Source organism: Sciurus carolinensis, chromosome 18 (genome assembly GCF_902686445.1).
Source record: "Sciurus carolinensis chromosome 18, mSciCar1.2, whole genome shotgun sequence".
Lineage (NCBI taxonomy): Eukaryota > Metazoa > Chordata > Mammalia > Rodentia > Sciuridae > Sciurus > Sciurus carolinensis.
The window spans coordinates 7920100-7934400 of NC_062230.1; the positions used below are offsets into that span (position 1 = coordinate 7920100).

The following is a 14301-nucleotide window of genomic DNA, read 5'->3' on the forward strand; positions in this document are numbered from 1 at the left end:
ACAGAGGTTCGGGAACCGGGAGCCAGTGGTTCGGGTCCTGGGAAGGGGCAGACAGGCCAGGCAGAGGAGTGGGGTGGGGGGCGGTGTCTGCCCACGTGCTGTGGGGGGAGAGAAACAATGAGGCCTTTGGTGTTTGTGCAGGATCCACCCCCAGCTTCCCAGCGTGTCCCCTCTGCGGGCTGGATCCGGGTGGCTGCTTGGGGGTGGAGCAGGGGGCCCTGAATGGGCCCCTTGTCTCAAGGCTGGGTGTGGGCCAGGCTCCCCGGGCACACGGTGCCCTCACCAGGCCTGGCTGGCCGCCGTGGCTTCCACCCCCAGCTGGCTGAGGACAGGCCCTGTGGGTGAGCAGGCCCCTCCCTGGCAGCCTGGGCTTGGGTCCCAGGCAGAAATCAGCAGCCAGGGAGAAAGACCCCATCTAGTGGGGAAGTGGAGAAGCAGCAGCCACAGCTTGGGGGGACCCTGGGAGGAGCGGCAGGAGACCCTGACCAGAGGGGATCTGTGTGGGGAAGCCGGCACTCCAGGGCCCACCTGGGTTGGGCCCCTTGTCTACCTCCTGAGATTTACAATCTCAGACAAATTCTCCAGATTTTCTGACTCTCGGATTTCTCCTGGGTACCAAGTGGCGCTGACAGTCACATCAATCTTGAAGGGCCGGCGTGAGGATCACATGGCACAGTGCATGGAAAATGCCTAGCACATAGCAGGCACTCAATCAATGTCACTTTCCTTTCCCTGGATCTGGAGCAAGAAGGGTTCAGGCCAGAAGCAAGGGGCTCCATGGGTCCTGGAAGGGCCTCGGGGGTTGGGACCAGGGCCAGATGGCTCTCACAATGGACTAGAACTCTCTGTCACCCTAGGTTCTTGTGCACTTTGACTCCTCTCCCTGTCCCAGGGAGGGGAGGAAGGACCTGGGATGAGTTGCTGAAGGGAGCTTTGCCCCTAGATTTCCTATTCCTTCCTTCCCTGCTGAGCTGGAGACTCTTCAGCTCTTACAAGACCCCTATGGTGGCAGCCAGTGACCTGCAGCCCCAAATGCTGGCTCTGTCCCTACTTCCGGTTCAGGAAAGATGGCTGTGATCATGAGGTTCTTCGTATGGATCAGACGGGTTTGGCAGAAAGTGACCTGTTGGGTGAGTTTCACACACTGCCTGGTCCTCCTGGTGCTGGGCTGAGAGTCCTGGTCAATGACCTCTAGGTGCTAGTGCCCCCGCCACGTGGCCCCCACCTTTTGTGGCCCAACTAAATAGGATGGGAGGAGGCCAGGGGTCAGAGAGCCAGGGAGGGGCTGGAGGGGAAGAAGCAGAGCTGGGGAGTTTGCTCCTCCCTTCGTGTTCGTTTCTGGACTGCACCTCCTGCGGCCCCATCTGCAGCCTCTCTGTGTGTCTTGTTTCTCAGGTTCTCCGGTGGAGACACAGAGCTAAGCCAACCATCTTGGAATCCACTTGCTCCAAGAAACAGGCACTGAAGGTGATGGAGAAGCCTCCCAAGGAGATTGAGACTGTCAAGTTGATCGAACTCCCCAAAGAGGCTAAGGTCCCCACTCGGGAGAAGCCCTCTGAGGTGGCCGAGACCTATGTGTTGGCGAATACCATGGATGAGACCGAGATGGAGCTGGGCCGTGAGTCTCGCTCCCTGCTGCGACTGCCCCAGACAGCTGTCCAGTCGGTCTCCACGCTCATGTTGTCCGCGCTGCAGAGTGGCTGGCAGATGTGCAAGTGGAAGGTTAGTATTTCTCCACCATCCCCAACCCCCAAGGACTTACTCCTCCCTCCTCGTGCTTGTTCAACATTTCCGTGCTGTGCCTTGTTGCCGGTCACTGAGGATACAAGGGTGGACAAGGTGGACAAGACCTGGGGCGGGACCACAGACAAGATCACAAGCATTGTTGGTTCTGTATCCTTAGTTTTATGACATGGGAAGTGGAGGGAGCTGTGGGTGCCCTGGAGGCTCATCCCATCCGGACCCAGGGAACCAAGGAAGGCCTTCCTGCAGAGGAGAGGGTGGAGCTGAGTCCTGAAAGAGTTCACTTGACTTGGGGCGTGATGTTAGGACACGGTGGGAGGAAAGGAGGGGTGTTCCATGACGAGGGGATAGCGGGTGTGCGCCATTGAGGTGAGTGGAGCCATCTGGGCACACGGACTAGTTCGTACAAGGCGGAGGTTGGGCAAGTTGTGGAACTTGCACTTAAGCATGAGAGCAATGGGAGCCCTTAAGACATTGGAACAGGGGAGTGACATGATCAGGTTTTGATGGAAAAAATTCCTCTGCACTCACACATGGCTGCTGGGACTGGAAAATGGTATAGTCAATCTAGAAAAGAACATGGCAGTTTCACCTAAATACACAATTATCATGTGACCCACCCAGCAATTGAACATCCCAGATACATGCGATTTTATGTTCACATAAAGGTCCATATGTTACTGTTCACAGCTTTATCTGTAATAGCCAAAATCAACCCAAATGTCCTTCAATGGACGAATGGTTAAACTGTGATATATACATACCTGTGTATTACTCCATTTTCTGTTGCTATAATGAAATACCTGAGGCGGGGTATTTTATAAAGAAAAGAGTTTTGTTTAGCTACAGTTTTTGAGGCTAAAAGTCCAGATCGGGTGGTACTGTGTGTTCAGCTTCTGGTGAGGGCTTCAAGGCAATTGGCATCACAATGGCAGAAATGTGTGTGGAAGAGAACACATGCCAAGACAGGAAGCCACAAGGACTCATGGATCAGGCTTGCTCTTTTTATAACAACCCATTCTTGTGGGAACGAATGAGGTTTCCTCAAGAACTGTATTGATCTCTTCTGGAGGCACACTCCCAATGCCTGAACTATCTTCCATTAGATCCTACCTCATAAAGGTCCCTCCAGCTCCCAGTATCACCGGCATATGAACTCTTGGGGGGACATGCTCAATCCATATCCAAACTATAGCACCCTGAAATACTACTCAGCCATACAAAGGACAAACGGTTGAAGTATGGGACAACTTGGATGAGTCTCAAAGGAAATGCTCTGAATGAGAACAATCAATCCCCAAAGGTTCTCTACTGTAAGATTCCATTATATTATATGCCATTATTTAAAATTTTTTATTATTAATATTTTGGTACTAGGGATTGAGCCCAGGGGCACTTTACCACTGAATTACATCCACAGTTTTTTTTCTATTTATTTTTTATTTTGAGACAGGGTCTCACTAAGTTGCTGAGGGTTTTACTAAGTGGCAGAGGCTGGCCTCCAACTTGCGATCCTCCTGATTTAGCCTCCCAAGTCGCTGGGATTACAGGTGTGTGCCACCATGCCTGGATAATACCATTTTTGGAGTAACAAAATTGTAGAAATGAAAAACATATAGTGGTTTAATGATTGTTAGGGGTTATTGTGGGTGTTTATAAAAGGGCAACACAAGAAATCTTTGTGATGATGGCTGTTAAGGATCTTGATTGTGGTTGTTGGATATATGCACCTACGCCTGTGACAAAATTTTGTAGCATTAAATATGTACACACACACACACACGCACACGGATACAAATAAAACTAAATAAAGTTAGTGGCTTGTATCAATGTCAATATACTGACTTTGATATTGCAAGATTTTCCTACTGAGGGAAACTGGGTAAAGGATATGCAGGATTAGACTTATTTCTAGAATTCGAATCAATGTATAATTGTATCTATAAAAAAAGTTTAATTTAATTTTTAATTTGTTTTTGTTTTTAGTACCAGGGATTGAACCCAGGGATGCTTAACCACTGAGTCACATCCCCAGCCCCCCCCCCCCCCTTTTTTTTTAAATGTTTTACTTTGAGTCAGGTTCTCGCTAAGTCGGTTAGGGCCTCACTAAGTTGCTGAGGCTGGCTTTGAACTTGCAGTTCTCCTGCTTCAGCCGCTGGAGTCATGGGGATTACAGGCATTGCCAAGGCACCCAACTAAAAAGTTTAATTTTAAAAAAGAGAAAATGTCAAGGTCACTACCAAATCAACTAATTTTGGCCTTGAGTAAAGTATGACTGCATTAATAATCATTTTAAAAGTTCACCTGGCCAAAGGTGGGGGATGGTGGTCAGCAGAGGACCAGGCAGATCCCCTGAAGGCTGGTACAATCCAGTCAAGAGAAAAGGATGTTCTGGACTTGGGGAGGGGCATCAGGTCAACAGGTTAATGAATCTGAGCAATATGTAGGGTCGTTAGGCCAGGTTGGTTGGGTGGAGGTCACAGGGAGAGGGAGACAGAGGCCAGGAAAGACTGGAGAAGGTCATTGGGATAGAGAATGGAGGAAGAGCAGACTTGGGGGAGGTGATAAGCCAGGGTATTGGGACAAGAGGAGCTGAAGGTGTTGGTGGGACACCTTCAAGGAGGTGTCTGGAGGCAGTGGGACACACAGGTGGGGTAGAGAGCTCCGGGTCAGAGACAGTCAAGGCGTCATGCATTCTGCCCTTCATTTTAACGCCCTCTCCGTGAAACCCTGAACAGGGACTCGCAGGTAGGTCTGAACTGGTAGCTGTTTTTCTGGGAGTTGCATTCTATGCAGAAAACAGAACAAGAGCATGAACCCTGTACGCTGGGGCAAACTCAAGGCTAGAGGGAAGGAAAACCTAAGGCGGGCTGAGAAGGCTTCCTGGAGGGGGCGCCATCTGAGCCAGCCAGCCAGATGGAAGAGGCGGGATTAGCTCAGCCCCGTGCTGTGGTCTGCGGGTTCTTCCACCCTCGTTTTCTGCCTAGACATCTGTGCATCTTCTTTCTTTTACAGTCATCTGTGAGTTCAACCTCAGTGACCTCCCAGCTAAGGAGACAGTCCCCCCTGGAGACCCCGGAGGCTGAGATGCTGCGGGAAGTGTACCTAGTGCTCTGGGCCATTCGGAAACAACTTCGGCAGCTGGCCCGCAGGCAGGAGAGGCGCAGACGCCACCACATCAGGACCCACTGTTCTTCCCAGCTTGACCCAGTGCAGGGCCTAAAGCAGGATGCCCGAAGTCCCCTCTAGGGGGAAACCTCAGAACCTCAGAAAGGCCCCGCCCGTCTCTTAGGCAAGGTTGCTAGGAGGGGTCAGGGCAGCAGGCCAGAAGTTATGGATGAGGAGACGTTTTCCATACTGTCACCTCTCATCTCAACGGGAACCCAAGGCCAGGCCTGGGGCCCCACACGTTCCCCTTTATTGTGTTTATTCAATTTGTAAAAAAAAAAAATTTATCAAAATATTGAGAAATAAATATCAAATATTTCTGAGTATGTGTAGAGTGTGCTTGTGAATAGAAGAGGTCATAAAGGAGCCCAGCTGTGAGTGGGAGGACACCCTGGATCTGTTTGCAGAGAGCAGGGATCAACAGGTCCCAGCTCTGGACCCCCACATCCTTCTAAGGGCTGAATTGCCCTTGGTGACCCTACCTGGTCAGTAAGAATACCAGTGATGGCCATTCATGACAGACCTGTAAGCAACCCCACAAGGTCTTTGGGGTGGGTTATAAGACTTGTCCGTGGACTTGAACTTGGAGGGTTGTGATGCACCCTGGGGCTCTGGGAGATTCAGCTGCTGGAAAGAAACTTTGGTCCTGCTTCCTGTGCTCTGCGGAGAGGTGAGAGCCAAGGGCTACCTCTCCAGGGTGCCTGGAGGCCACACAGACTCTGGGCAGGGACCCCACCCATACGAGGGGTCTTGCCTGGGGAGACCAGCTGGGGGCTGTGACTGACCAGGGGGAGGGTGTGTCCAGCCTAGCAATGCAGGACTGACAGCCCTGAGAGAGGTTCTGGAGATTTGGAGGGAGGTTCTGTGTTGGGGGTCAGGAAGTAGACACCAAAAGAAGAAAACCCCCAGGCATGGTGGCACACACCTGTAATCCCAGAGCAACTCGGGAGGCTGAGACAGGAGGATTGCAAATTCAAGGTTAGCCTTAGCAACTTGGCAAGGCCCTAAGCAACTTAATGAGACCTTGTCTCAAAGATAAAGTAAGATAAAATAAGATAAAATAAAATATAAAATAAAAGCCAGTGCTAAAGTATCCCTGGGTTAAATTCCCAGTACCAAAAACAAACAAACAGAAAATAAATGGGCAGAGGGGAGACCCTGAAACCACAAGTTCCCTCGTGGGCTTAGCCTGCCCTCTAGTCCCCCCATGGGAAGGTACAGAGGTGGGTCCCCAAGGAAAAGCAGGGATATTTACCAGACAGCAAAATTCAGGCTAGAGAGTTCACAGGGTTTAGGGAAGGTGGCGATGCCTGAGGCTAGGGGGCAGCAGATTCCCAGGGAAGGGGAGGCCAAGGAAGGGCAGGGCAGGAGGTGCCCACAGCTGCACTGGGTGATAAGGACGTTACTTGTGAGTTGCAGGCACTGGGCTGAGCCCAGCAAGTGGGCAGAGAGGAGCCACAGGACAGTTTGCTGGCCACACTGAATTGACTAGAAATGTCAGCCCCTCAGCCCCCACATACCTCTCCAGTTCTGGGAGAGTTTGGCCTCTGAGCAGCGGTTCTGGAGTCAGGAGGACCCCTCCCCCACAGCTTTGCTACCCTGAGCCTATGAGGGGTCTACGGTACCTCAAAACTTAGAGCCACAGCACAATCACCCACCATTTATTAATAAGCTACCGTTACTATCTTTATCCATCTTGTTCTAAGTCGTTCTCACCACTTTCATGAAGGTTTTTGGTTTCGTTTTTTCTTTTTTTTGCAGTTCTAGGGATGGAACCTAGGGCCTGGGGCGTGCTAGGCAAGTGCTCTCCCACTGAGCTCCATCTCCAGCCCTGTGAATTCCATTTTTCAGAGGTGACACTCAGGGATAAAAGGGCCACAGGCTCTGCAGTGTTTATTCTTTCAGCAGCCAGATGAGCCCAGTTCTTCTGGATGTGGTAAGTCACAGGTGTGACACAGGCGTGAACTGGCTTCTCTGAGATCAGTGCCGCCAAAAGTCAAAGCTTGTTTCCAGGTGGGGCTGCAGAGCAGACTGATATACAGTGAGTTTTCAAGCACCAATTTTTTATCATGTCTCTTCAGGTGCCGTTCGGAGCCTGATAGGGTTGGCGACAGGTCTATGTCCTGGGAAGCCCGGAGATTTAATGGGTCCCAGGACTTCTGAGTGGGACCCCCACGTCCGAGATCCAGGCTCAGCCTCCAAGTCTTAGAGAGGGGCTCTTCTTCACTGGAGACCTAAGGTTTCAGTGAGAGGAGGGTAAGGTAGGGCCAAGTTGGGCCCCCGAGGGCCTTGCAGGTGCTACAGGCCCGGGAGCCCATGGGACCTGAGGCTGTGGGGCTTGTGGAAAGGAACACTGCTCTCGTTTTTCCTTGACTTTTTCTATGTCATGGGAGAGGGAGGTAAAAAAGGAAGGTGAGTTCCATCGGCAGCCACAGGAGCTGTCTGCACACCCCACTCCTCCCCTTCCCTAGACATGGAATCCTTTTAGGGCTTGGTCAAGGAGGACAGGGAGATTGGTGGGAGGGAAAGGGTTGGGGTGGAAGGAAAAGGTCCACAGAACTTGTTTTTCCTCTGTTCACCTACCTGGCCTCCTTCCTGACACCTCCTAAGTAATCTAGCCTAGAGCCCTGGAGAAGGACTGTGGTAGGACCAGACGAGGGACTTCCCAACTGAGAGGAAAGCAGGTGAGATCTCCTGGGGTAGAGCTCTAGGGAAGGAAGGGATGCTTACTCACTCTGCCCAGTGACCCCTGGGGCAGACGGAAAGCTCCCTCTTGATGACAGTTGAACACAACTTCCACCTTAGACACATTCCCTCCCTCAGACCCGGTCACTTCCTCTCCCCCAGGATTGCTTGACACCATGAGGCAGGAGTGGTAAAGGTGCAGGTGGGTCAGGTTGGGATCAGTGGGCCTCCTTTGTTTTCAAAGACCATCCATATTACTAGAGAGGGTGCCTGGGGGGTGTGAGTCCTGGGGGCCTCCTTGCTCTCTTCTCAGTCCCGTCGCATCTTCCCCTCCTCCCCCGCCATCATCAAATTCCCCAGAAATTTCAAATCTTCTCTCCTGCTTCTTCACGGGGATTCCCTACCACCCACTGACCACACAGCAACCTTCCAGTGGCTTCCTGTCATCCTTGGGGAAAAAACAAAACCAACCAACCAACAAAAACACCGAAAGGTTCTCGTTGTCTAAAACGCCCTAACGCTCTCAGATCTTTGGCCCAGTGGGCTCCGGGGCCATCTGGATTCTGTGCAGATGCCGTTCCTTCTTCAGAGATTCGTCCCAGATCACATGACCTAGAGATGAGGGGAGATCCAACTCTGAGGTCACTCCCTACACCTCACCATGCTTTATTCTTTCCTGGTCGTTAACAGTATCCGAAAAGATCATGTTGATTTGTTTACCATGTGAAAGAAGGGTGAAAGTTGTGAGCTCCAAAATGGAGTCCCTTGTGTCAACCTTCACGAAAGAAGGCAGAACTGGCAGGTGACAGAAGGATTCCTACACACGATTGCCAGAGAACAAATATGGCAAAAGACCCTACCAGAACCACAGTCTTGCACAGAGGCCACTGAGACCTTATTAAAAGGTACTTCTATGCCAAGTGTGGTGGCGCAACCTGTAATCCCAGTGGCTTGGGAGGCTGAGGCAGGATGATCACGAGTTCATAACCAGCCTCAGCAACTTAGTGAGGCACTCAAACGACTCAGCAAGACCCAGTCTCTAAATAAAATACAAAAAAAGGCTAGGGATCTGGTTCAGTGGTTGAGTGCCCCTGGGTTCAATTCCCAGTACAAAAAAAAAAAAAAAAAAAAAAATTACTTCTACAAGGACATCTGCCCAGAAACTGTTTAACCTCAGGTGGACACCACTTGCTATTAATCATTGTGACCAAGCACTACTGTTTCAAAATATCTGATGCAATCCTCTTCATTTTTCTCTTTAAAAACTTCCCCTTCCCTTAACCCCTTTGACAGTATCTACAGTTTACTGTGGCATGCATATTCCCATTACAGTGCTCTGCTATTCCCAAATAAATATCAGCATTCTTTGGAGAATCTCTCTCTGTTTTAAATTTAGGCTGACAACAAATATCCTTGGGAGATGACAGTGAAACAGTCGTAGAGAGCACAGGAAGTGGTTTAAAGTAACACTTCCTGGATTTGTAACCTTTGGTGAATTAGTTAGCTTTTCTTAGCCTCAGTTTCCTCATCTGTAAAATAGGGATAGTACCAATACCTGTGTCATAGATTATGATGAGGATCAGAAGAGATCCCACCCAAGGGCTCACTAAATGTTAGCTGCTGCTGTTAGGATAATGGTTTTCATATGTGGTCAATGACAACCATCCCCAAGGCCTAAGACAGGGCTGAATGAACCTTCCCAGAAAGTAAGTCTTCATCTGGTGTATGGACGGAAGAGATCAAGAATGTCAAGTGCAGGAAGCAGTAGGAAGAACACTTATCAGAGAGGTGAGAGGCCTTGGTCTTGGTCTCAATATTGCCACTGCTTTGTTGCATGATGAGAGTCGCTGTCCTCCTGAGGAGATCCTCCTGCCTCAGCCTCCTGAGCTGCTGGGATTACAGGTGTGCACCACTGCGCCCAGCAACAGTGAGTCACATCTTGACCTGAGTAAAACATTCTCTTTTTAAACCTTTGTACAGTTCTTCCTCTTCCCCCACCCAGAGACCAAGTGCCAGCCCAGGACACCAGATCTTTCTATTCATATCTCTTCTTCCCTTTCAATTTCCTCCAGTTTAATACTTGAGCCCTGGGTGGGGAGACACAGCCCTGACTGAGCCCCACCATGGGCTGGGCTCAGGAGGGGACTCTCCATTTGCCTGGGCGACTCTCCATTTGCCTGGGTGTTCACCCAGGCAAAGCCCTTGACCCGGGCATTACTCTCAGACGCCCAGACAGGACATGCTCATAGTTGGCTGTTCACAGACGCATGTGCCTCTGTATTTGTGGACATCTATATCTACATTTTGTGTTTTATTATTATATTTTCTATATTTTAACCGCTTCCTATTTTCCTTTCAGGAATATTAGGACTGAAATTAATTAGATAATAGTATGGCAGAGCTGGTATTCTCTACCCAGTAGACATCTGTGAGAAGTTTCCTGTCCCATGAGCAGGGGAACCCAGGAAGCTAGGTTAGCTTCCTCCTTCTGTATGGCTCCCTCCACCAGATATGCCCATGTCTACAAGGAACTGTGGGTATGGGCATTGGGTGGCTCAGGGAGCTGGAGCTTTCCAGAGGGCCTGCATGCCTGGGAGCAGGTGTTTCTGCTGACCCAGCTCAGGTTCCAGGAACCGGCTCTGGACTCCCTGGTGCTACCTGACTCTTTCTTGCCCAGTCTGGAGGACTTCCAAGGGGTGGTGCACTAAGGGCAGGGATCTCCTCTTCCCTTTTAGTTTCAGGAGCTGTGCCTCCTGTCCCACACCTGTCTGCCCCCTCGCCTGGCATGCTTATGTCTCTCTCCCTGCTAAAGCCCAGGCATGAACTTCTGACTGCTTCCTTTTCTGCACAGTGCCAGCAGCTGCAGAGGCAGATTGGGGAAGGCGGAGCTTGGTCTTCTGCGTGGAAGGAGGAGGCTGCGCTGGCCCAGCTGGGGTGTGGCAGCAGCTGACTTACCCACTGTGGGACAGGCAGGGCTGTGAGAGGCTGCTCTCCAGGGAGCAGGGGTGCTGGATCACCATTTCGTTTCTCTCTCCTCAAGCTTAACAGGCAGTTGTTTTGCCTTTATTGTTTCAATGTGCTATTTTTCTATTGTTGTGGGTCTTTTCTAGAGATCCACAGAAAGAATTCAACACAGCCTTCTGCCAAACTGCTGGGGTTTAGTTTGAACACTTACTAGCAATACGGTCTTGGGCATGGTAGTTAACCTCTTGTGCCTCAGTTGCTTACCTGGAAAATGAAGATGATCAAGGTTTCTGGTGAAGATTTAATGAACAAATGTATGGGAAACTTAAAACAGTGCCTGCCACGTGTGTGCTGTATTTATGTTTCAGTTTTTTTTTTTTTTTTGTGTTGCTGGGGATCGAACCCAGGAACTTGTGCTTGCAAGGCAAGCACTCTACCGACTGAGCTATTTCCCCAGCCCCTGTATTTATGTTTAATTTTACTCTTATTTGTATTGATGACTAGAAGTTTTTTATACATCAGCAACATTAATTCTTTTTTTTTTTTTTTTTTTTTTTTGGGTGCTGGGGATCGAACCCAGGGCCTTGTGCTTACAAGGCAAGCACTCTACCGACTGAGCTATCTCCCCAGCCCCTAATTCTTTATTTTTTATATGAGCTGTAAATAAATGTATTTGAACTATATTTATTTATCTTTATGTAGAGAATTATGTCAAATACATATTCCAGGAATACATATTTCATATATGATATAGTTCATATATATGATACAGATAATATAATATCTCATAATATTATGTACTTAAGTCAGGTGCTGAGGCACACACCTATAATCCCAGTGACTCAGGTTGCTGAGGTGAAAGGATCACAAATTTGAGGCCAGCCTGTGAGACCCTGTCTCAAAATAAAAAATAAAAAAGGCCGGAATGTGGCTCAGTGATAGAGCACCCCTGGGTTCAATTCCCAGTACCACAAAAAATTATATATTGCATTATCATACATATATGGAAATCATCTATGTATATATATATGTGTGTGTATGGTATATGTTATACATGATATAGATATTTTATATTTTTGAGATAAAGGAAATATTTATCATGTATTTGTAAAAATGTACACATGTATATCAGAAACATACATTTTTTGGTGCTGGGGATCAAACTCAGGGCCTTGAGCACACTAATTGCATGTTCTACCACTGAGTTACACCTCCAGACTCAAGTTGCAAATAGTTTTAATAGTTCTATTTGGCTTTTGACTTTTTAGTGGTGCTGAGGATTGAACCCACATCCTCATACATGCTAAGTAAATGTTCTACCACTAAGCTATATCCCCAGCCCTAATTTTTTTTAAATAATGTGAATTTGCATTCAATTGTCAGAAATCCTATATTCCCATCACCCAGTTTTCCCCAACAGTAAGGTCTCATCTAACTTTAGCCCAATATCACCAACAAGAAGTAGACTTGGGTACAATCCATGGACCTTACTCAGAGTTCATCAGTTTTTGATTGTATTTATTTATATGTTTGTCTATTTAGTTACATGAAATGTTATGTCATATGTAGATTCCTGTATGAACAGCAGTCAAGGTACAGAAAAGTTCCACAGCAAGGATATCTCCTGCTACCCTTTTATAGCCATATCCACTTGCCCTCCTCCTGACTCCCTAACCTCTGGCAATGACAATTTTGTCATTTCAAGGATGTTATATACATGGAATCATACAGTATGTAGCCTTTTGGGATTGCCTGCCTGCCTGCCTGTTGTCCTTCCTCCCTTTCTTTTTTTTCTTTCTTTTCTTCTTTTTTTATTTTTTGCAGGAGCAGGTACAAGGGATTTTATCTAGGGGCACTTTACATCCCAGCCATTTTTGATTTTTCGTTTTGAGGAAGAGTCTCTGCTAAGTCACTGAGTCTGGCCTTGAACTTGCTCTCCTCCTGCCTCATTCTCTCCCAAGTCACTGGGACTACAAGCCTGCGCCCCCTGCACCTGCAGGAACTGACTTTCTTTCCCATCACATAATTCCCTTGAGGTTCATCCAAGTCATTACATCTGTCAATAGTTTGTTTCTTTTTATTGATGAGTAGTATTCCAGGATGTCGACAGATCACTTCGTTTAACCATTCACCTGTTAAAGGACATTTGGGTTTGTTCCACTTTGGGGGTTCTTACAAATAAAGTTCCTACAAACATTCGTATACAGATTTTTGCGTGAATATAAGTTTCCATTTCATGCACAAGAGAGAAATTGCTAGATTGTACAGTAAATGCATGTTTGGTTTCATAAGAAATGGCCTACTCTTTTCCAGAGTGGCTGCACCCTTCACAATGAGAGCAGCATGTATCAGTAATCCAGTTACTCCACATCCTCGCCATCATTAGGTGTTATCACTATTTCTTATTTTAGTCGTTCTGATAAGTGTGCCTGGATCTAGCTTTAATTTGCACTTTCCTTGTGGCTAATGCTATTAGGTAACTTTTCACGTATGTCCAAATGATTGCCACCTTTATATCTTTTTTGATGCAACGCCTGTTCACATGTTAACCAATTTCTAATTGGATTGCCTTTTTTAAACTTTTAAGTTTTGACAGTTTAAAAACTATATTCTAGAGGCATACTTTGTAGGATATATCCTTTGTACATATTTCCCCAGTTAGGAGCTATCTCTTCATTCTTTTAGCAGGGTCTTATATAGAGCACACATTTTTAATTTTGATGAGGTCCAATTAATCAATTTTTCTTTTCTTTTTTTTTTTTTTTCTTTTTTCTTTCTTTTTTTTTTTTTTTTTTTGGTGCTGGGGATTGAACCCAGGGCCTTGTGCATGCTAGGCAAGCACTCTACCAACTGAGCTATATCCCCAGCCCAATCAAATTTTCTTTTTATGGATTGTGCCTTTGGTATCAAGTCTAAGAACTCTTCCCCATCCCTAGGTCCTGATGATGTTCTCCTGTTTTTGCTTTAGAGTTTTTTGTTGTTGTTGTTGTTATTTTTGTTATTTATTTATTTATTTGTACTGGGGGTTGAACCCAAAGGTGCTTAACCACTGAGCCACATTCCCAGCCTTTTTATATTTTATGTAGAGACAGAGTCTTGCTAAGTTGCTTAGTGCTGGCTAAGTTGCTGAGGCTGGTTTTGAACTCATGATCCTCCTACCTTAGCCTCCCAAGCTGCTGGGATTACAGGCATGCACCACCATGCCTGGCTTGTCTAGGTTTTATATTCCTATGTTTTACATTTGAGTTCGTGATCCATTTTGAGTTAATTTTGATATAAGGTGTGAGTTTAGAACAAGGTTCTCCTTCTTTTCCTTTTTAGTTATGGATGTCTGATTGCTATAGTACCACTTGGCAAAAGGGCACTATTTCTCCATTGAATTGTTTTTGCACCTTTGTCAAAATTCAGCTGGGACTGACATGGTGGTGCACATCTGTAATCCCAGTGGCTCAGGAGGCTGAGGGAGGAGGATTACAAGTTCAAAGTCAGTCTCAGAAACTTAGTGAGGCCCTATCTCAAAATAAATATAGAAAAAGACTGGGCATGTGTTTCAGTGGTTAAGCACCCCTGGGTTCAATCCCTGGTACAAAAAAAGAAAAAAAATCAGTTGGGCATGTTTGTGAGGGACTATTTCTGGCTTCCCTAATCTGTTCCCTTGATCTGTGTATCTATCCTTTGCCAATGCCACACCAGCTTGATTATGGTACTAAGCCTCAACATGGTGTAGAATGGTTCCTCCTA

At 47.5% G+C, this 14301-nt stretch overlaps 1 protein-coding gene across 1 annotated transcript; it reads left to right on the forward strand.

Annotated features, from left to right (window-relative positions):
* Positions 1 to 21: 21 nt before the first annotated feature.
* Positions 22 to 5227, forward strand: Spacdr (sperm acrosome developmental regulator). Its single transcript, XM_047533830.1, has 3 exons — positions 22 to 1130; positions 1396 to 1722; positions 4759 to 5227. The coding sequence occupies exons 1-3, from the start codon at positions 1068 to 1070 to the stop codon at positions 4990 to 4992; spliced, it is 624 nt and encodes a 207-aa protein (XP_047389786.1). The 5' UTR covers positions 22 to 1067; the 3' UTR covers positions 4993 to 5227.
* Positions 5228 to 14301: the final 9074 nt, after the last annotated feature.